This window comes from Lepisosteus platostomus, chromosome 13, assembly GCF_059453375.1.
Source record: "Lepisosteus platostomus isolate fLepPlt1 chromosome 13, fLepPlt1.hap1, whole genome shotgun sequence".
In the NCBI taxonomy this organism is placed as follows: Eukaryota; Metazoa; Chordata; class Actinopteri; order Semionotiformes; family Lepisosteidae; genus Lepisosteus; species Lepisosteus platostomus.
Genome location: NC_142623.1, coordinates 4,797,395 through 4,819,337, shown reverse-complemented (window position 1 = coordinate 4,819,337; position 21,943 = coordinate 4,797,395). Strand labels below are relative to the sequence as shown.

The window sequence follows — 21,943 nt, the reverse complement described above, 5'->3', positions numbered from 1 at the left end:
CACTTTTACAGAATGCTGTAAGGTGATCAAAGTCTGAAACCAGTAGCTTAATTCAGTCTAAAAAAGTGTATGTTCTGAGTGACTACCAACCATTCAGTACTAAGTGTGGAGTGTGTAATAAAATCAGTAACGCAATTAAAAATCAGTGCATGACCCCTGTTGAGTGAAAGGAATGAATAGAGCTGCTTCAGTTATTCATCAGTTAGACTATATTTCCCTGAGTGCTAGACTGCACGCTATCTTAGGTGGGGAGGGTTATGCTCATCGTTGAGAGGGAGAATCTGTGTTTTTTTCCACAAACATTTTTTTGTTTCCTTTCCCCTTGGCACCTGTTGCCAGAGCCAGATTACTTACTCCGGTTTTGCTCAAACCAGATGACTGAGTTCAATCAGTTGATCTGGTTCAGATGATTGCTTAGGAGGACAGGTAACCAGTTCCAGAAATTACATTTCATGTTGTGGGACGGAGTAACTTAATATCGTAACAGGTCCTTTTGCCCGTTAAGTGCCTTGATGCATCAGTTTTATACTTGCCCGGTGTCCCGTCTTACTCATCTCGGTCCTCAGTTTGTTTCTCTCTTTGGTTATATGTTTGTTGGGATAGTAAATAAGGGTGGAGTTCACAAATCTAAGCAGAAGGATCAATGAAGAATAATGAAGCAGAAGTGGCAAGTTAGGAAACAGCATGGAAATGACTATCTTGCAGCTGAAGATGCATGTTTTAACACTGCATGTCTGAGAGCTGATAGTTCATTAGTATGTCTTCACCATCACAAACTAGCCCGAGTGAACATTTAATGAACTTGGAGAACTTACCACAAGGAGCTCCACTTCTGAGTGTTAGTTTGGGGAAAGTAGGTCAGGATGCAGGGCTGTGTGTTTAGTATTCCAGCCATGTGAATACTGTTCAAGAGAGCCAACTGATGGCCCGAAATGAACCCCACTGCTGTCTCGCACTCACAGACACATGCCTGCACAGAAAAACTCTCTCTCTTCCCCTTTCTGTCTACCAGGACAGCTCTTGCTTTCTTCTTCTGTGCAACCCTCTCCCTCATTTTTCTCACCATCCTGCACTGGCCACATCTATTAATCTCCTGCCTGCATTCTCCTCTCTTTTTTTACTTCTCTCCTGAACTTTCTTCTCACTCCTGAGCTCCTCCTTCTTGATTTTCACCCTTCCTGTAACAACATCAGCCTGTTACTGGCCCTCAGATTCTTCCCCTCTTTCCATTCACTCCTTACAATCTCCCTTTGTTCTGACACAGTGCCTCACTCCCCTTAAGATTCTTAAGTGGACTAACCTGAAGCTGCAAGTCATAGATGCCTCTAAAATACATTTTCACACATAAATATCTGAAGGTAGTTTGATCAGATGGAGATCCAGGAAAACATTTTTTGACATTCGTCAGGTGAGGTGATGGCTCCCGAGCAATACTCACCACGCTCATTAAAGTGGATTTCACATAAGAATATAAAGGAGGCCATTATTGAGAACTCTGAGTGGTCCAGCAGGTAAGAGTGCTCATTCTTAATGCACTGGGGCCTTGCAGTCCAGATCTAAGCTAAGTGATTGCTCTGCTGTGATCTTTCCAAAATGACAGAACTCATTTGGCCATGCACTGGCTGTGTTGAGTGGGTGTTTTTTTGCTGGCCATTGTATCCTCCTATTCCTACAGTAGAACATGCTCTGTAGCCAGCCTGTTAACTTGCAGTGCTATCAGTATGAGTAATGGCTGTCGTTCATCTGTTGTCGGGCTTTGTCCAACACAAAGAGAAATGGGCCGGTCAGATAATGCACATTTTGGAAGGTTCTTGAATGCTGTCTTTAGCTCTTCTGTGATGGTGTATGGGGGTCCAGTGGCGATATGCATTCCTTAAGAATTGCCAAAAATGATGGAGAATAAAATTAATAGGTAATTTATGAATCCAAATTACAGTTTACAACAATTTAACCAGGAAATACCATCAAACTTATCTTTCTCTCTCAATCGTGTCAGCTTCATTTCAACAAAAGCCTGATGCTGAACTTTCCTGAAAAGCTTTTCTGATTGTTGGCCTCAAACAGGAGTTCAGAGGTCATCTGTCATTGGCGTTTACAGGGATACAGCTCGAGGGGTATATCCATGCTGTAGATAGAAAACCCTGCTGTGGAAGAAATCATAGTGTATTTCGTCACATAAGGATCAGTCTGTTTAAGTATATTCTGTGAGCTGCCTCTTAAGGGTGTTCCCAGGCAGAGGAAGAAAATGTAATGGTTTAATATGCCAGTAAGACTTAATTTAAAGAACTGTTTGAATTGCTGGCTTTATTTTATTCCATCTTTATCTGTGTCACAAAATAGTGAGAACATGAGAAAGGTTAACGGAAGAGGCTGTTTGGCTTCTTCTTACTAGCCTGGCTTCTCATAGACTATTGATCCTGGAACCTCAGAAAGCTGTTTCCAGAAAAGATCTCAATGTATCAGCTCCCAAAGCAGCAAAGGGCTTGGCTACAACCCCAGTGCACTTCAGAACGAGTGTGTGCCTGCTAATTCCCTCTCCCTCTCCCTGCACAATCCTCATCCATCCCAGCTAACTGCCTCAATGAGAAACCAGAGGAAGCAGGGAAGGAATATCAGTTAGGCACATGCCCAACTGTATCCTGCTGACCCAGAGGGCTTTATGCGATTGCGCAACGAGAAATTACTTCCCCCAACAATCAGCTTTGCAAAGTTCTTTGAATCCTTTATGATCAAGGGACAGAAGGAGTAAGGGGAAAATCATGCAGAAAGGCACAGAATTGGATATGCAATAAACAATAAAAGGGGGTTAGAGGGGCAGGCAGCTGATAGGATTAGCTTGTTTAATGGTGTGGATGCCTAGAGAGGGCAGGCAGTCAGGCACAGGAAGTAGGTCACTGCGAGTTTGGGGGCAGACGCAGTGCCAGAGGTGGGGCAGGCAGCTGGGGGGAGGGGCTGGCAGGGGGCTACCAGACTGTGAGATGTGTGTGAGCCCCCCCAGGGCAGCCAGCACTGGGGGGGGGCACAGCTGAGACTCACATTCTCTCTGGGGAGGGGTATGTTGAAGGCACGCAGCTCCATAATGGCTCAGCAAGCTTCCCCTCTCCCTGCCTGTTTATCTCAGCTCCGCCATGTCTGTCTCCTTCTTGCTCTATAGCAGTTGTAGACCCGTGTAGCAGCATGTCTCATTATATACAGAGGCTATTTATTAATGTGCAGTATTTGCATATATCGATCAGTCTGCACCAAAGGTATCTGTTACTCTGTCTTAATATCCGTGGAACTCTGAAAGTTTTAATGTTTTCTTGTTGTAACTTCTAACAGTGGTAATTTGGGTCTAGATTGAGTCTGTCGTGCTGTAGCTCAAGTAGAGCTCTGGGGTGGAAGTCAAGGGGAAGAAGGAAGAATATCAGGTTGATGTGTTGTATGTTCAAAACTGTAACGACTGAGGAGAATCGTGTGATGAAAGGAAGGCAGAGAGAGAAAGAGAAAATGTCCTTAGAGCCTCAGTGCAGCGAGTGAGATAAAAGGAAGAATGAGATAAGAGAGGAGAGTATGAATAGAGACCGAGAGGAATTGCCGAGGAAGATGAAGTGAGATGAGGGTGGACAGTGCATACAGTGTGGTTTTTCCAGCGGTGACGTGCACAGAGAGCACGAGGGAGGGTGTATGTTGTGTCTGTGTGGCCGGGTGATTGCGTGACTAAGGGTTGTGCTCAGTGCGGTGTGTGTAATGCTCTCAAGGCAGATATTAACAGGCGTGTGGCCGAACCCACCCCCCCCCCTCTCCAGCACACACACACTTCCATCTCTCTCTCTCTGTCTCTGCTAATGAGCTTCGTGTCCTGGTGCTGCCTGGCTGAGTGATGCCTACTGACAGTGGCACTCATGCAGAAACACTGTGGCCTGCCCTCAGCACACAGCACAGCATTTACATCCACGCTGAACACTGGGGCTGCGCTGGCTCTCCCTTTGACAGGACAAGCCACAGCTTTGTCTTTCCTGCCTCTTTCCGATGTGCAGGAAGTTCTTCTACCACGGTGGGAAAGTCTGAACCACCAGCAGTGACCCGAACGAAGAGAGGTTATGAATGTGGTACACCAAAAACTGTGCGTCGCAAGAACATCACTGATCAAAGATCCCCGCTGAGAGCATTTGTAACTGTTTATTTGCAAGCGTCCTCCAAAATAAAAGACAGGCTTGAGGATGAATTTTAAACCCTCTTGGTGTAAAGAAATGATTTACATAGGCGTTGAATCTCTGGGATATGAAGAAGACTTGCAAAAAGCCACTCTACCAGAGATTGCTGTCTGGGCATTGCTAGGAGTTGCAGTCTGTGTTCCAAGAGTACAACCACATGTAGCCCTTGATGTCTCACACTGCTCCCTTTGAAATCCACTGTGGACCAGGCAGCTGACACTGGGTTTAGCGTGAGGGTGTTGGTAGTCCTCAAGGAGCAACGTAGCCTTGTGGTTTGCCTTCTCTATGCCTTAATTAAACTAATTGGACTCGTCCATTTTTAACTCCCTGGTCTTTCTGCAGTTTGTGTTTTCACCGTGTGCTATGCATGGGAGAGCTGCTGTTCTCACTAGACTGATGCCTGGAGAAAACCTGCAATCTTGGTCATAAGCGGCCATTGCAGTTGTGTGGTTGGATCCTAATGAATGCGACAGAAGGATGAAATATATATGTAGAATATTTATAGAATATATAGACCCCCCCCCTCTTGAGAGGATTGAGCTAGGGGGACTGCTGCAAGGGTGTTGCTGGGGTGGCAGGGGAGTGCGAGAGAGATCCGCGAAGGGAAGTCCTGGGTGCGAGACTTCTATATGTAGGCGGGCGGAAGTGTGAACTTGTGTTATAATCTCCATTTAGTAGACACTTCTACCCAAAGTCATTTGGCGGCTAGAAGGTTGAAAATGTACATTGAGACAGTATTTGATGGTGCAGAGCTTCAGATAAATGTGGTTACAGGTTCCCCCAATGATAGAGCACAGAGACGAAGCGTAGTTGCCCAGAGCCACACGCAATGGATCAATGGCACAGCTGGGGCTCGAACCCGGAACCCTCCCAACAAGTGGCTCACTTAACTGCCCAGCAGGAATGAGTTGTGCTATAAGAGTGAGGAGTTGCTCAATTTACTGCTATACCTTTGTGATTTTGAAGACCTCAGTCAGACTCCAGTCTCCCTGCTGCACTGCAAAAGAGGCATAGTCCCTGTTATGTGTACATTCAAGAAGCAGCGTCTGAAAAGCCTCTGGGAATAAGGAGGGCAGAGAGTGGGACAAGTAGGATACTTATAATGAGCCTGGACCCAGAATTGTTTATATTTTTATTTGTATGATTCTAATGACGACACTCTCCAGGGAATAGTCCCTTACTCTACACCACTGTTTTGAAAGCACCTAAACAATACCACAAACCCCAGATCTTGGAAGGCAATGTCTGTGAGTTTGCACAGGTTGTGTTGAGAGGCAAACCACTTTCACAGGGCTGGTCTCCTGCCTGCCAGGCCCTGACCGGGGGCTGGTTCTGTTCACATCTGAAAATGCACTTTTCACAAAACATCATTCTTCCAGCCGTCTGTGTTTTGAAAATGTAAGTTGCTCCGTGTTTTATTTCACATCTGTGTCAATGTATTTGGAGTTAGGATCTGAAATACCCTCTGTAATTCTGCCGCTTTCCCTTTCGGATAAGGTTGGGTGAAGTATTTTGTAAGGGTTTGCAATCTGTTGCCAGATCTAGTATACAGCATGTAATGGACATCTCAATCTTTCCTTCAGCTTTGCTCTGTCAGCATGAAGGGAGCCTGACACCTCTTTAATTAAGTTTTCAGGAGACTTTAAACCACAAATCTACCCCCATTCTCCCCCAGCCCCAGCGCCCCCCCTTTTCTCTCCGCCTTCATTACCGATTCATGAGGCCTCACTCATTAGGGTTTAAGTTTTACTTAAGCGACGAGCTTCAAAAGTCTGCAGCTGAAGCTGTTATTAATATTTCATAGTCTCCCGTTGAGGAGCTGAAAGCGAGTTGCCGCGCCTCGGCTACAAAGTCTCGGCGCTTGCCTTTTCTCCTCTGCCTTCTCCCTCTCTCGCCGCCCAGACCCTAACTCAAACTGACTTAATTGGGCCCTTTTGAAAAGGGGGTTTGCTTCCCTGTACACTCCAACCTCCGATGGGCAGAGCAGGCGAAGGAGATAGACGTCTACCCCTGCCTGAATCCGTGTGGGAGGCAATATAGACGGACACGGCCTCCTGTCAGCACTGGATATCCATAGATGGGTCCAGCTGAAGAGCACAGGGGTTAATAAGTCAGGAAACATAAAGCGCGCTGTAGATAGGAATTGCTCATGGCAGCTCTGCTTCGACTTGCAATATACAGTATGAAGAAAATGTCAGGTTGATGCTGCTTGTAGTGTTTCCATTTCAGTGCCCAGCTTTAAATAGTCACCGCCGGTCTGTCTATCCATCTATCTGGCTGTGCCTAATCTCTGTCTGTCAAATTTCTATCTTTCTCTTTGCCTATCTCTCACTGTCTGCATACGAATAAGATAGACCTTCTTTGCATGTGCAGCACTACATCAGACCTGTGTGCTTGTTGTCTGAGGCGCTCCTGCTGTAAGGCTGGGCTGGCAGTGCTGCCACTGTGTGTGTAGATACAGAGTATCATGGATATATAGACACGCTGGACATGTGACTGGGAGTAAACATGGTTCCTACTGTCTTCTTGCTAAGTTAGTCCATATGCCAGCAGGATCCTACTCTCCCTGTTCCTCCCCCGACCCTCAGGGAGTTATATCTCCATGGCAAATGATGCTGGCTTGTGCCACATTCTGCTTGGAGACGTACTGTAAGACTAGAAGCATTGAAGGAAGTTCTCGTTAGGATGCAGGACCGTGGCGTGAAGAGGAGGGGCGGCCTGGCGTTCGCTCAGAGTGTTGGGCTGGAAGAACCCGTTGACAGCCACGTTTGGTCACACGCTGACGGAGATGAAACACGACAGAATGTGGTTTATACTGCTGTACATTTCCATGAGGGCTCGACTGAAAATTGCGATTTCATAGATGTTTTATTGGCAGGGCTTTCACTCTCTCTCTTCATACCCAAAGGATGTCTGCTGAGTACATTCTCTGTCCCTCTCTTCTGGGTTTCCCAGCTTTCTCTACATCTCCTTTCTTCTCAGCCTGGCCTCTTTCTTTTTTTTACGCCCTCTTGCAGTTTCCTTCTCTTCCCTTCCCATTTGTCTTTCCTCTATCACTCTGAATCTATCTTTCTCTCTCTATCTGTTCTTGGCCTGTTTCTCCCTCTGAGTCTGTCAGTCTGTCCCCCCCACTTCTTCTCTTTAGTCTGGTCAGGTCTCTTGAGGAGGGATAGTTGGCAGGAAGCAGACTGGCTGCCATGGTAACAGAAGCCCTCCCTCTCCCGTAGGTCTCCTTAGCAACCGGTAGCTTGGCATTCCAGTAATGAGCGTGCCCAGTGTGCCAGGCTGACAGACCAGGGAGAATTGTGTTTGTGTGTGTGTGTATGTGTGTGTAGGGGTGCCTGAGACTGTGTGTCAAATTGTAAGTATGTGCACAATTGGCTTAGTGCGAGTGACTGCATGCCTGTCTCAGGCTACATTCGAAGGAATGCTTCTTTGTGAATCTGCTATAATATTTGTGCCTGGAAGTATGTGTGGCAGCATATGAGTATCTGTTTTAGCTCAGTAACTGTTTCAGTTTGTCTCAGGGTTTGGAATGGACCGAGTTTCTAGTGGGTTTTGTAAGGTAAATTTAGAAGCTGAAACCCATTTTCATCAGAAAAGCATAATAGGAAATGATATATGACGTAAGATGGGACGTATGTGCATGTGTTGGTTCCTATTGTGGTTTTGTGAAATTGGGCCACATTACAAGCAGCATTTTCCTAGAATCTATCTCAATGGGCTTTCCCAGTCCACATCCTTATGATCCCTGAGACAACTGCTTTTTGTTGAGCTCTTGATTATTTAATTGAACGCCAGATTTAATCAGGAATCTTTAAATTCTTTCGCGCTCTGCAAATAAAAAATCTTCAAATATCTTTAAGTGGCTGGAAACTGTCAACTTTTTAGAAGAATAAAACAATTAGAAAATTCAAATCAGTCCCATGGTTACATGAATTAATGGATAATTTAATCAGCCAGAGAGACCAGCTAAAATGGTCAAAGGTCAAAGGACCAGGCATCAGAAGCCTTACAGTGTGTGGTTAGGGGGTGATATTGAAATTGTAGAAGGCAGGCAACGTTTCCAATAAGGGAATTGAGATCCTACACGAGTTAAGACACGTCTTACTTTTATGATGGATCTTTCACTCACTTTCACGTAGTGGATCCAACAATTGCTTGCTCTGCCAAAACTAGGTTCTGCAAGATCAGTTTTCAGTGCTGAGATAAGGCTTGGCTCTCTAAAGGAATTTTGATGGGTCCACAGCCAGTATATTTGTCTTCATTAATTTTACAGGACCTCTGCAAGAATCAAAGTTTGCCAAAACTGGAAACTTGAGCCTGAGAATGAACCTTGTGCATGTCTTGCTTGTGAAGGTCATGTATGAAGACAGGGGGGCAGAAGGTACTTCGGGATCTGTGGTTTATTGGCATTAAAACAGCGGGGAAAATTCAGATTGACACAAATGTTTCTCGCACCTGTAAAAGCTTATATTTACCTGACTGAGCACACTAAGAGGGGGATGTGAAGAGTGTGTAGAGGAAAAAGCACATGGATCTTATATTTGTGATGTGTGTCAAATGAAGTGGGTGCAGTGTGGAAATAGCAGCAGAATTTGTACACCTGTTGTGTGAATGCTGGTAAGCACGACTGCGTATCGCGGTCTTCAGTGTGTGTGTCTGCAGGGCTGGCGGGGTGCACTGTGTTGATACGAGTGGTGTTCCATATTCAGTGCCCAGTGCGTGTGGCGTTTGTCTGTGCCATGCCTGGAGCACAGCAAGAGCAGCCTGTGCCCTCAGGGCTGGGCAGTGCTGGCATTCGGTGTGTATTTTCCGATCCCCTGCCCACTTTCAGATGCTCATTAATCTGCCGGCTCTATTTTTATCTGCCCATGGCTGCCCTCCCCCTGCCTGGATGCACAGCAAGCCCGCCCCCCCCCCCCGCTGGGCAGTGACTGCAATTAGCGCCCTGTCAGCCTGGCACAGCACCCCCCCTCCGCTGCCCATCTCTCCGGCTGGCACAAAACTCCAGACACTCAGCCTGGCCCCTCCACACAGCCCTCCACAAAGAGAGAAAGGCCTTTACCCCAGGGCTTTAAAGTGAAGGAATCTATCTGGGATCAAAAGGTTTTGATGATTGTCTTCTATTTTTTGTTAGCTGGCTTCTAGCTAAATGGAATTAATCAGTCAGTTTTTTTTTATTGTACAGAGCAATGCTTTGGCTTTTTGATAGATAATCTCCCCCAGCTTTGTTTTTTTGGCAACAGTTTGACTGTTTATCAATTTTGCAATCTTAACTCATCACTTGTTGGGTCATTTTATTTCTGATCGATTCAAATTAAGTCACGTGGTGGCTTAAAGAGCTTTATGCAGTCAGTTTATTTTCACCTAACTGCTGATGAGCTTTCTGTCTCAGGAAATACCTACCCTGGTATTGCTTTGGGTCTTTCGAGCCCTTCATGAGCTGAAGAGGTTTTATTGTGTAAGAACTGTAGTTAACTGGAGACTACAGCATAAGACTGGTAAAAGAATGATGTCAGTCCCATTCTAGATCAGCCTTCTCACTGAATACAGCTTGTGCCCATTTAGAAGCCTGGGATGAGTGAAGGGTCTGCTCTGGACAGAACCTACGATCTTTGTGTTTATAGGCCCAACGTCCCTAACCACTTTTCCATGTTCCTGCTATTTCAATGACACCTATACAGATGGATGGAAGCCTTTTGTGAGCCATGTTTTTTTTCCCTCTTTTCATGTTTCAGCGTGGAATCAAACTCTACTTGTTCATGTGCCAAGCTGTCTCATTTGTAACACTCCGTGTTCCCACTGTTTTTGCTGCCTTTACCACCATTGCACCCTGATATTCTGGAGCTTGTCTGCTGCTTCTACAGTTGCTTTATGAGCGAGTCGTGCTTCACAAAGGACAAATACGTTCGTAACACTAATGCTATGAAAAAGGCATCTGATGCATTGAGTTTTTTTAAGAATTGTGGCTGGTTTCCATTCCATTAGACCCTGTACAGGTTGCAGAGAAACGTAGCCCGCTATCTTGCTTCTCCTCTGAAGTGCTGCTGAGAGGCTGAAGGGGTCTCATCCGAGGGGTGCAGAACCTTTTTGTTTAGACACTTTCTCACACTGCTCCTCCCCCCGTCCCCCCCCTGCACCTCCTCCGCCTGCCCCTGACAGTCATGCCAGCTTGTGACGCCCACACAGACAGCCTGCCCTGGCAGCCCCCTTGCCAAGCGCCAACCCTGCCGCTCTGCCACAGACTGTGGGTGTGGGGAGAGGGGGTGGCAGGGTGCCAAGCTGGCAACCATTGCCCCAGCCTCATGAGCTGGCGCGGCGCTCTGTTTTTGTGCTGGCAATGAAAGCATGGCAGGGAGCTCCTTATGGGTGTTGGTACGCGTTTGGCAAGACTGTGGCGCTGGTATGTGACCAAACTCCCCAACAGTAGCCTTTTGAGCCTTAGGTGACAGTTCCTGATATTGCGCTAATATCCTTTGATTCTTTTGTTCCAGTCTCTCCAGCACAAAACAAAGACAGTCTAGAAGAGTTTTTCAAACATGCTTCTCACTCAGTGCAGAAACATGAGTCAGGAGGCGCAAAGCGAAATTAAGTACAAAGCACTGAAAGCTGAGATCATGACACAACTGTTCAGGCGAAAGGGCTGATATTCTGAAGCTGGCCAAGGGCTTATAATTCTATTATATTTGATTTGATTATATTTGTATATTCGATCTAATTTGTTGATTGCACAACTGTCAAAATCAAGACACTTGCACTTTCTGAATTATTTTAATCTCTTATGATCAAGATTTTGAACTTGCCTTGGAAACATGACACGCCAGATGCAGAGCAAGACGGAAGCACCACCTGCCAGGGGACCCCAAAAATGAAATCCTACTGTACGTCTGTGGAAGCAGGACAACGCACAAGGAACCGGGGACACAGTTCGTGTAATGATGCCTGCGATGAGTCATATGCGGTGTTTGGAAAAAATAGAATTATTTTTCCAGCCTATACCCTCCAGATGTGGAATTGCTAGTCCTTGGGAAGCAGCTAGTTTCAGTGCCGTCATGGGGGATCGGGGAGTGTGAATATTCACTGTAGCTTCCTTCACCTTTTCATGCACCACCAGTGCCCACCAGGAGGCCTTGCCTCAACTGGAGGAGCACTGCATCTCAGTCCCAGGGCTCACCACTGCGCGGAAACACAAGGGTTAAACTTTAAGCTGAACTATGTGCTTTTGGACATGGCTGTCACTAATAATACCCTGCGTGAACTTAATGGCTGCTTTTCTTTCGAGCTTTGACTTCAGGAGCCCATGTTAAATTAGTGAGTGTCGGTGCTGTCTCAACAGATTAGCTCACACTTTGCCAGATCTGAAGGACTCGGTTCTTGGAGCGTGACAATGTGGATTTCTCCTCTTCGGGATGGGAATTCCTCTCGTTTCCTTTTTACTGGATTCCACAGTGTGCTCCATTTAGATCTAAGACCTCACGGGATCCTCACAGGCTTTGTGATCCACTTCTTGGATTCTTTTAGTTGAGGTATTTCGACTGATTCGTTTGATTTTAGTATTTGCATATCAAATGGGCTAGTTAATGGGTTCAGAAATAAAACCTTCTTCCCCCCACCTCTCCCTCTCTGAGGATGTGCTGGTTATCCCCCGCTGCCTTCCACCAACACCCCTTCATTTCTCAGCTCAGTTTGGGAGACACCCAACTGGGAGTGCCCGGAATTAACCAGGATTAGCCTGGATTCTCTGGGATTACCTGGGATGGAGCAGGATTAAGTGTGATTGCCTCCTCTGGGGATATGAGGGACAGCATTAACCAGACTGTTACTGACGCAGACACAGCAGAGGGAAGTGACTTGACTTTATATTTATAATACGCTCTTCAAAGAGTCCATTAAAGTAGAGTCAAGTAAGCAGTTCAAATATAAATCATACATGGTGATTCCATTATATATTTCAATAGGCTCATGAATAGTTTCACTTCTTATTTATGAAGCTAAACAAATACACTCTGTGTATATAGAGAAACACAAAGAGCAACGTTTTACAGAACAAGATTGAAAATCTAGAATGTAATCTACATTTGTTTCTTACATACAAGTACAGATAAGGAATTGAAGGCAATACTGGATGATGATTTCAAGCAGGTGTGTCCTTAATAGAGCCATTAACACATAAGACTGGCAGGAACTGGTACTTTTGGACAATGACAGACTATCCAATCTTAAAACTTTTATACTCCATTTGCCACTGATTCATTTGTGTACATTTAACAGGCTAGACTTTATAGTATGAACCATGTATCGATTAGTACATTGGGCCTTTCTGTTATCGTGAGAGATGGAATATGTACATTCATCAGTGCGTGACTGCAGTAGACAGTTCCTAATAAAGTGGCCAGAGGGAGCAGAGGTGTTGGAGAAATACAGTATGCCGTGCAAATGAGGTCTATCACAGAGCCCAGTGATAATGGAGTCACTCCAGTGATTCTGGCTGACAGAATGGATGAAAGCCTGTTTCAAGGTACCTGCTGCATGAAACAGCATCTTTTTCCCCCTCCTGGTTTACTCCATCGTCATGGTAACCCACAGCTGGAGTTCACACTGTAAGACCCTCTAAAGGAGGAGGAGTCTGAATCACCTGATCCGCTTCCTGCCTTCTGGGGTCTGGACTGTGATTGTTTTCTGGCTCCTGCCTAAGACTGCAGTGTGCTATTCTGACTGGCTGCTTCAGGAAGAAATAACATGCTTTCTGAGAAAGCTACCTGAGGCTTCGTGCGAGCTGGGGAATGTGTTAGAGCTCCAAAAGCTGAAGGGTACAATTCGTCGCCTGTGGCGTGTCTTGGTCAGATGGCACAGCTGGGTCCTCACTGTCAAGTGAAGCAGGATGGCTACTCATTAAAAGATCTGCGTTGGTTTAACATGGAATTGTAAAAATCATTTTTAAAAAACAGTAAGCTTTTCCATTGTTTCAGTCTTTACTCCTTCTGTTCGTGACCTATATTTTCAGGTTCATGTGCTGGTAGGCGCTGCCACTGAAATGACCATTGTTACTTCCGCGTATTCACTTTTTCCACCCAAAAAAAGACATTTGCCTGTACAAGTACAATGTGATTTTCAAAACATTTTAGCCCAGAGCAAAATGTATTCACATTTTTCTGAAAATATGCAAATCTCTAAGCCAGGTGAAAATAAAGAAATGCACCACCATGCTTATCAAGAGAATAATACCTTTGTGCCAGTGGTATATGGGAGGTTTGACAAAGTCACCACACAGTTGCTTGTCATGTGTTCACAGCCAGCAGTTTCTAACCAGGAAAGATGATACAGCCAACCTTGGTCTGGAAGACCACAAAACACAGCACGTCTCCAAGCTCTGTAGGGCGCTCCAAGTGTAATGGTCAGGGAAGGTGTGTCTTGCCACAACAGTACACTACTTGTAGTGGTCGATGGTAAACTGACGGCATGGTGATGCATTGATTCATCAAGTACTGGAATCCCCCTCCCTGCTCCTCCAGTGCACTCATCATGACATGACAACTCATGGTTTTCTTCATGCCCTCATGGTGTTCTTCAAACAACAACTTTTTTAGGACAGTTATGCTGAGGATGCACTGTCTGCCATGTTAAGAGCCCCATTGAAAATTTGTGGGATGGGCAGGCACAATATGTGGGGTGTTGGGCTCAGAGACCAGTGAGCAGGCACATGCTTGTCCAGGCTCCACAAGAGGATTAGTATAAGAATCCCAAAAGACAGCACCTGCACCTTGGTTACCAGCCTGAGAACTTCGCAGCACGTCCTCTGGTGATCAACACTGTTGATGACAGTGGTTAATCACCGTAATTAATTTTCAGGACTGTTCAATAAAATGTCAGTGCACCTCCTACAAAATACTTTTTGACATTGTCTTAATAAAAGTGTGCTTTTTTGCAGTTATAAGTGATATCGCAGTATCTGTGGAAATGTTTGTTTTTGTCAATCTCAATGTTCCAGATTTTTGATAGCATTTATTTGGAGATGGAAAAGGTAAAGATGATTCCGGAATAGAACAAAAATCATCAAAGGCTGTTGTGACGATGCTTTTGGGTAGTGCAACGTTCATTTTATACTCCTTTTACTTTTCCTAGCCCTGACATGTCTTTTGAAAAGTCATTTTCCATAAAAACAGCAAACGACTGAGAAAAATAACAGCTGAAATGACAACACAGGATCCTTCTCAATACATATGTGTTTAAAAGGTTTTGCGATGAAATGTGGGTGAAAAGTAGAATGACATCAGCTTTTTTTCCATGCAAGAACACTATTTCCCCTTGTTGTTTTTACCCTTCTGCTTTATGAGTCTATGCAGTGAGCTGGAGAGAATATGGGTGCAGCGATGAGGGGGTGTGGACCAGTGGGCACTGTTAGCCCTGCACACAGCTCAGTCAGCCTGATGCCCACTCTCAGTCTGTTGGAGAGTCAGCTGGGCCCACGCCAGGCTGGTATCGGCTTCAAACACCACTGAAGTGAAGGGAGACAAGCCTGGGATTATCTGACATTCACACCGTTAAAGAGAGGGGGTGGGGAAGGACTGATGCAGCTGTCTCCCTGGGCTGATTGGGAGCTGTTTGGCAAGGTCAGGTACAGACAGGTTGCAAGTTTTCTGTGAGTGAAGTTAGGGAGCTTTTGCATGATTTCTAGTTTGAAAGGACATGATTTCAGTCGGATCGTTCGCTGTGTTGCATTTTTTTTAATGTACTGCCAAGCCTCTTTTTCACCTCTGTTTGCATCAGTTCAACCACAACAAAACTGCACTTTGATTCAAGGAGGACTGTATGGGAATGAGTGTCCCCACCCAGGTAGATCACCACCTGCTGATCTGTCTTCTCCCGTATACTTACACGTATCTCGTTCCCTTTGCAACCGTACAAACGTTTTGATAAAGTGAACGGTTTAAAGGTGGTAGGGTGATTAGCATTCCTGCTTTGCGGTGCTGGTGCTCTGGGTTCCTAACCTAGGGTGCTCTCTGTGTGGAGTTTGGATTTTCTCCCTATGTTCACATGGGTGCTCGGATATCTTACCACAGCCGAAAGACATACTGGTGGGTTAATGGGCTTCTGGGAAAATTGGCTCTGGTCTAGTTGGTCCTTGTGTGTCCGCTGTCATCCAGTCCAGGCTATATGTCCTACCTTACACCTGTTGATTGCTGGGATAGCCTGCGGCTCCCCCGCAAAACTGTACTGGATAAAGTGGTTAGAAAATGAATGGATGGAATTAAGCCCAGTATTTCTTGTTATGATGTTGTATATAACTCTCTTTAAGCACTTTTACTACAGCCTTGTTGCAACATGACTCATTGTAAAGCACTTTGAGAAGGCTGATCACCAATTGATCAGAAGGTTGCTTGTCATTATTGATTGGCTGGGCTGTTTTGAACTGAAGCTAACAGCATGTTTGTGCAGGAGCTGTTCATAGTCCATTAAGAACCTGGCGCAGCAGTAATAGACCTGAGTGAAGATGCATCTTTCGGGTTGTTGCTGTCACTCTGGTGTTCCTCCCGTGTGTGGAAAATGCGTCAAAAGCCTTTCTAATAGGCTGTTTTTCTCTTTATTCCCTTCTCCCTCCTCCTCTTCCCCCTTCCTCTCCATCTTCTCCCTGCCTCTGTCCACAGAACTCCATCCGGCACAACCTGTCTCTGCACACGCGCTTCATCCGGGTGCAGAACGAGGGCACGGGGAAGAGCTCCTGGTGGATGCTGAACCCTGAGGGTGGCAAAGCAGGCAAGGCGCCACGTCGGCGGGCGGTGTCGATGGACAACAGCGCCAAGTACCTGAAGAGCAAGGGCCGGGCCAGCAAGAAGAAGACGTCGGCGGGGGGCGGCCTGGCGGCGGCGCTGCGCAGCTCCCCGGAGCGGGGCAGCCCCGGGGAGAAGGGGCCCGGGGGCGGGGCGGAGGAGTTCGACGCCTGGACAGACATCCGGTCCCGGGCCAGCTCCTCGGCCTCCACGATGAGCGGGAGGCTGTCGCCGATACTGGCCGAAGGGGAGCTGGAGGAGCCGGAGGAAGGGCTGTCCTGCTCCACCTCGCCCCGCCTCTACCCCAGCCCCTCCAGTGCCCGTTCCCCTGCCCTGGGCACCGGCAGCCACTGCCCCCCGGTGGAGCTGCCGCAGCTGGCTGATCTCACTGGGGCCATCAGCCTAGAGGAGAGGCTGATGGAGGAGAGGTATCCCCCTCAACCACGGCATAAGCGTCCCACCTTCCCCTATGCCCCCCCCAAGGCCCAGGGCTCCTACTGTGGCTCTGTCTACAGCCCCCCGTCCCTGGCCATGCTTCGCCACCACTCACCCATGCAAACCATCCAGGAGAACAAGCCTGCCAGCTTCCAGGGGGGTATGAGGTCATACTCCAGCTCTAACGCCCTGCAGGATCTGCTCACTGGTGGCTCCCAGTATTGCCCCAGGATGGGACAGGATGGTGATTCTCTGATGGCTCCCACCAGCACTGGCGTGGGCTCGCAAAGTCACAGCCAGAATCACAACCACAATCACAGCCGTACTCATTCCCACGGCCACTCCCAGCCCCAGTCCCACTCCCCCAGGGTCAACAGCGGACTCCTCCAGCCCTACAGCCTCAAGGCCCCTGATCTGTACAGCCCCCCTGCTCATGCCCATCTCCCTGCCTCCACTGCCTTGCCCCCCAACCCTGCCGGCATGCTGGGGATGCCCCAGGACTCCTGCCACCTGGCCACGGCCCCCCACCCCCGCCACCCACCCTACACTGGCCACCACCAAGGCCTGGCCAACTCCCCTCATGGGCACTACCACCACACGCAGAGCAGCATCTACCACCACCACCACCACCACCACCGCCAATACCACCACCACCCCCACGATCGGCTGCCAGCGGATCTGGACTTGGACATCTTCCACGGCAGCCTGGACTGTGACGTGGAGTCCATCCTCCTCAACGACTTCATGGACTCCGAGGAGATGGACTTCAATTTCGACTGTGCGGTGTCGCAGGGGATGGGCATGGGCATGGGCATGGGCATGGGCAGCCTCACCGGCCCTCCCCAGGCACACAACAATCAGAGCTGGGTGCCAGGCTGAGGCACACGGAGACCTGGCAGAGACCTTCCCCCGCAAGGCCACCTGGCTGGCACTGGATGGCTCCCAGCAGCGCGAAGGACCCTGAACTGGTGCGTCCAGTGCACCAGCTGGCTGTGACTCCTCCCTAGCAGAAATACAAACGTGCTCTAAAGGCTCTCGTGTTGTGCCCCCTCCCCCCCTCCTCCTGTTTCATGGCAGAAAAAAAAAACCCTTGAGTGAAAATGTACCGCTGAACTTCATCAAAACCACATTGTACTGCTGCTCTTTTCTTTTCTTTCTTTCAGTCAGGAATCTGGAGACCTACTATCATATTCCATCCATACTCCTTCAGACAGTCTCACTGGCTTCATCTCCAGTCAGCCCTGAATTCTCATGCACTTTATATATGCATATACTGTATGTATATATATTCATATGTATATACGCCTGTATGTGTGTATGCATATATATGGTATTATGTATAAATCATAACAAAATGTAGGAGAATGATATATTGTACTGTATGCATAAATACAGTCACAAAAGTTTGAACACCCTTTTGCAGAATTTAGGATGTGTGCAAAACATACGATACAATGTGTTCCAAACTTTTCTTATGCATATGCCTTTTTAGATTTTCCATGTGTTCTAGTTTTCTCGCTGAGTATCAGGACATGTGTTGACTGCAGTGGTGCCCTTTAATTGTCTGGGATCTGTAAACTCCACTTTTTGACTGTCGTTGCATATAAGTCAACTGTATGCTCACATAGTTACAGGATGATTGTTCCTCATTGGCAGATGAATGTGCTTGATTGAAATTCAGCATCTTGCTTTTAATCTCCAAAGCGATGCAGTGGCAGTGCATCATTATTGCAAATTTAATGTGGCTGCGTCTCCTGTAATGGGTGTTCTGCTGATTCCTCTGCTGTTGCTTAGAACAAGAAAAATGGCTACATGAGATCCAGGCTTTTCTGCTAGGTGACTGTTGCTGGAATTCCTGAGTGATCCCAAACCAGCCTGTGGCCCAGGGCAACAGAGTAAGCAAGCGTAACCTGTTTGTTGTGCAAATCGGCAAATCCCTACGGAACAAGTGAGCGTGGAAGTAAGACATTGATCCAGCTAGGACATGGGTTGCTTAATTTATTCTTAATCACTCGATTAACCCTGCTACTGAAGGTCACTGGAATGATCAAGGGTCAGTTGGAAAAAGACTAACAAAAAACTAAATTGGATGAGCTCAGACAATCTATCCCCAGTTCAAGCTATTGGCAATGTTCCAGCCAAAAATAATTTGTAAGAAACTTTTTTCTAAAATTGTGAATTATTGTGAATTAGCTAAGCGGACAGTGTCACGCTGACAGGCTTCATGTTTGGTGATACTGCTGTTTTACCCCTTTTATAAAGCACCTTTAAACTTGTGTTATGCCTGTTTGTCGTTTCCTCTTTGCGAATTTTGAGCAATCCTTTTCCCATGCTCTTGTCTTCTTCTTTTTTTGTCCCACCGGAATAATTACAAAGCAGATCAACTATCTGTGCGGCAAGAGCAGGGGAAGATCTGAACAAATCGCAGGATTAGCCATCAAGAAAGAAAACTGCCTTTAACATATCAGTGGCTTTCATATCAAGCAAACTGATCAGCCATTGCGGTGTTATTCCTGCAAGACAGGGATTGTCTTTTATTTTTCTGTTTTAAGTAAAACAAGCTATCTTGCCCATAATAATAATTGTAGTGCGTGTCATCCCCTATGAAGTGAACAGAGGTTTTTAGAAAGGCAAATCTCTCTTCTCCAGGCTGTGATGTCTGTGAAACGTCACACTGTATCAACTGTTCCTCGGCAGATACGGCTACTTGACTTGAGAACTGTACTGCACCCCGTACCCTGAATGTCAAACAAGTGCAACAGAGATAAAGTCACAGATGATTATACCTTTTCAGATATCAAATGCTTTAGGTTTTCTTAATTAGAGAGGGGTTCTTCCCCCTTTCAGGATTTTTGTTCAGGGAGCAGTGGAGGTTGAATGCAGAAATAGGGTCTGATACATCTGATCTGATTCTTAAGACAAATTCCTGAGGTTTGTGTGCTTTTCTCAGTGTCAGGTGAATGTCTGTGTGTGGCTCAGTGATTTATGGAAATAAAGGAAATACCATGAGAAGAAATGCCCTGGTATTTATATAAATATATACATATTATATATTTATTAATTCAAAGAAATGGGTTTTTATCTTCCTAAGTGTGGTAGCCTCCCCTTCGTATCCTGCCTTCCACATTATATCCTTTGTTTATTACTGGATCATACTTTTTTCCTTTATGAACCTTTAATTTTTGTACAAAATCTATATTGAGGAGAATATTGTATAATAGTTTTTAACAAAAAAACAAATATCGGTTTCATTGTTTCCTTTCTTTTTTCTTTTTTTAAGAGAATGTATCCAATCATCTGGTGACTGTTAAATAAATAAAGAGAAGAAGTTGCTGGTTTTTTAAGCTCTTTTGTATGCTCTCACTGTGTGTTTACGTGTTCAGTCTGAGTGAGTGTGTGTGTGTCTGTGAATTTGTGTGAGACGCTCTTTTTAATAAGGCTTGTTATCTCCTCTGATGCTGTGGTGCAGCTACAGCTGTCAGTATCCCAGTGGGTGTACATTCACAGAGGGAGCCGGTGTCTGTAGTGCTGTACTGTGAGCTCTCCCCTGGAACCTGAGCTGTAGGTCTAGCGAAGCCGCTGCTGATCCAGTCAACTTTATCACTGATCTTCCTACTAAGGGCGGAGGATGTGTCTGCGAATTCATCGCAGGTCAGTGTAAACTCATTACCAGTCCATCTGAGGTGGGTGGTGGTGAATGTCAAGTCATCACGAGTCTGGGGGCGCGTTTGTCTTTGTCTGCCATTTTTATTTATTAAAGGTGAACCACATTTCTACATCTTGTTTGTAAAGGGGATGTTTCTTGTAACAAGCAACATTCCCTTTTGCTTCAGCTCTCTCCCCAGCACCGACCCAGAGAACAAGCATCTCTCTTCTCCTCAGTACTCCACGCAGTCCTATTCTCTGCTCTGTCATTGTGCCTCTTCCACTCTTATGCGAGAAAGGGATAAAATGTATCTGGCGTTATCTTGGAAGGATGGCAGCGCACACGAAACAGAACCACTTCAGAGAGTTCACAATTACAGCACATTGAAGCTGATGAAAAAAACATCAGCAGAGGTGGACTCAATTATCATGCTGAATTTGGGAACAAAATGGGCCTAGATTGGGCAAATATATCAAGAACACTGTAATTACAGGCAAAGTACATCCCCGTCCTAGACAGACCACTTTGGGAGTTTCAGTGAGTGCATCTTCCAGGGAGACTGCGCAGCATGTCACCAGTTCCCCAATCGAACGCCAACCCAAGATGGCAGTAAGTGGCACAGCCCGGATCTGAACCTGCAACCTCTAGACTGTGGGTCTCATCCTGCTCCCAGTCTCTCTCCTCTTGCCTTTGATTTGCAGAGATGAAAAGACAAACTGGATCAGTGCCTCCCTGTGGACTGCCGTTTATCAAAGAGAGCAGGGAGGATGTAATTAATGGCGTTTGGTAAGACACCAGTATTAACTTTCATTTCCCCCCCCCATCCCCAGTCCCAAAACCCTAATCTCACTGCAGATTAAATATCTCTGTCAGCCGAACACATTGTAATGGAAAAACAACGCAAGTGGCGGCTATAATTACTTTTTACTAAAGAGTAATTAGTAACTGTGACTAATGAGAAGTGCTTCAAAGTAGTGGGGCTGATCGCAGTGGATAACTTTGTAGAGCAGAGCCCAGTGAAAACTGGCAGGTCATAATATCAGCAGCTCAGTGTTACAGACATCTTTTTTTTTTTGCTTCTAAACAGGGCAATTCTTCTTCAGAGTATACACTTTATCAGGCTTGTAAGCAGATCCCCCGATAAACACTATATAAACAGCAATGCTGATGATTCTGAGATTGCAGGCTCCACTCCAGACTGTGCGGTTCGCTCAAAAAGAGCATGGATATCGAAAAGAAGAGCAAGACTGGTAATGACGGGAAAACTGACAGGACCGTTTCCCTCCGGGCGTGCTGCAGGGGGAGGGGCAATGGATTGCGAAGGATTTGCGTAGATCCTCACCTGTGCTATTCCGGGCACGCAGGAGCGCTTGCTGAGAGAACGCCGGTGTCTCTGCAGCTGATGAAGGAGCGTGTGAGGACGTGTTTCATTCCCTGTGTGTCCCTGGCCCGGCTCACCATGAATGTGTCACCTGGCACCAAAGGGCCTTACAAGGGACAGAGATACATTCCCTCTTGTTCCATTCCAACATCAGAAACTCTCCACTAACAAGCTCCCTGCCATCCGTCTTCCTCAGTATCACACTGATGGAACTGGTGTGAAAGGCACGCAGGCAGCCAGTGTATCAGAGGCTGTGCATTCTACTGTTACAAAACAAGAGCGTGCAAGCAATAAAACTGTTCATGTAGAAAATCCCCCCTCACTCCCAATTACACAGACTAAAATTTTACTAGATGTGTCTCAATTGCTTAATTCCATCATGACTTAGTTAAGAGGGTCTAGTTACCATTTATTGAATAGACATTGACAACCCCAATGTGTGCACTGGTGTCTGTAACATTAGAAGTTTTAGGGCTCCACAGTGCAATTATCTGTTAGGTCTTTCCTTGTGGTT

The 21,943-nt window shown here is 46.4% G+C and overlaps 1 protein-coding gene across 2 annotated transcripts in view; it reads left to right on the top strand.

Annotated features, from left to right (window-relative positions):
* Window positions 1-19,740, top strand: part of foxo6b (forkhead box O6 b) — a 32,855-nt gene extending 13,115 nt beyond the window's left edge. For both annotated transcript variants that reach the window (XM_088602729.1, XM_088602728.1), the window contains exon 3: window positions 15,845-19,740. In XM_088602729.1, coding sequence (XP_088458855.1) covers window positions 15,845-17,281 — 1,437 coding nt within the window. In that variant the 3' untranslated portion in view covers window positions 17,282-19,740. The remainder of the gene's footprint in view (window positions 1-15,844) is intronic.
* Window positions 19,741-21,943: the final 2,203 nt, after the last annotated feature.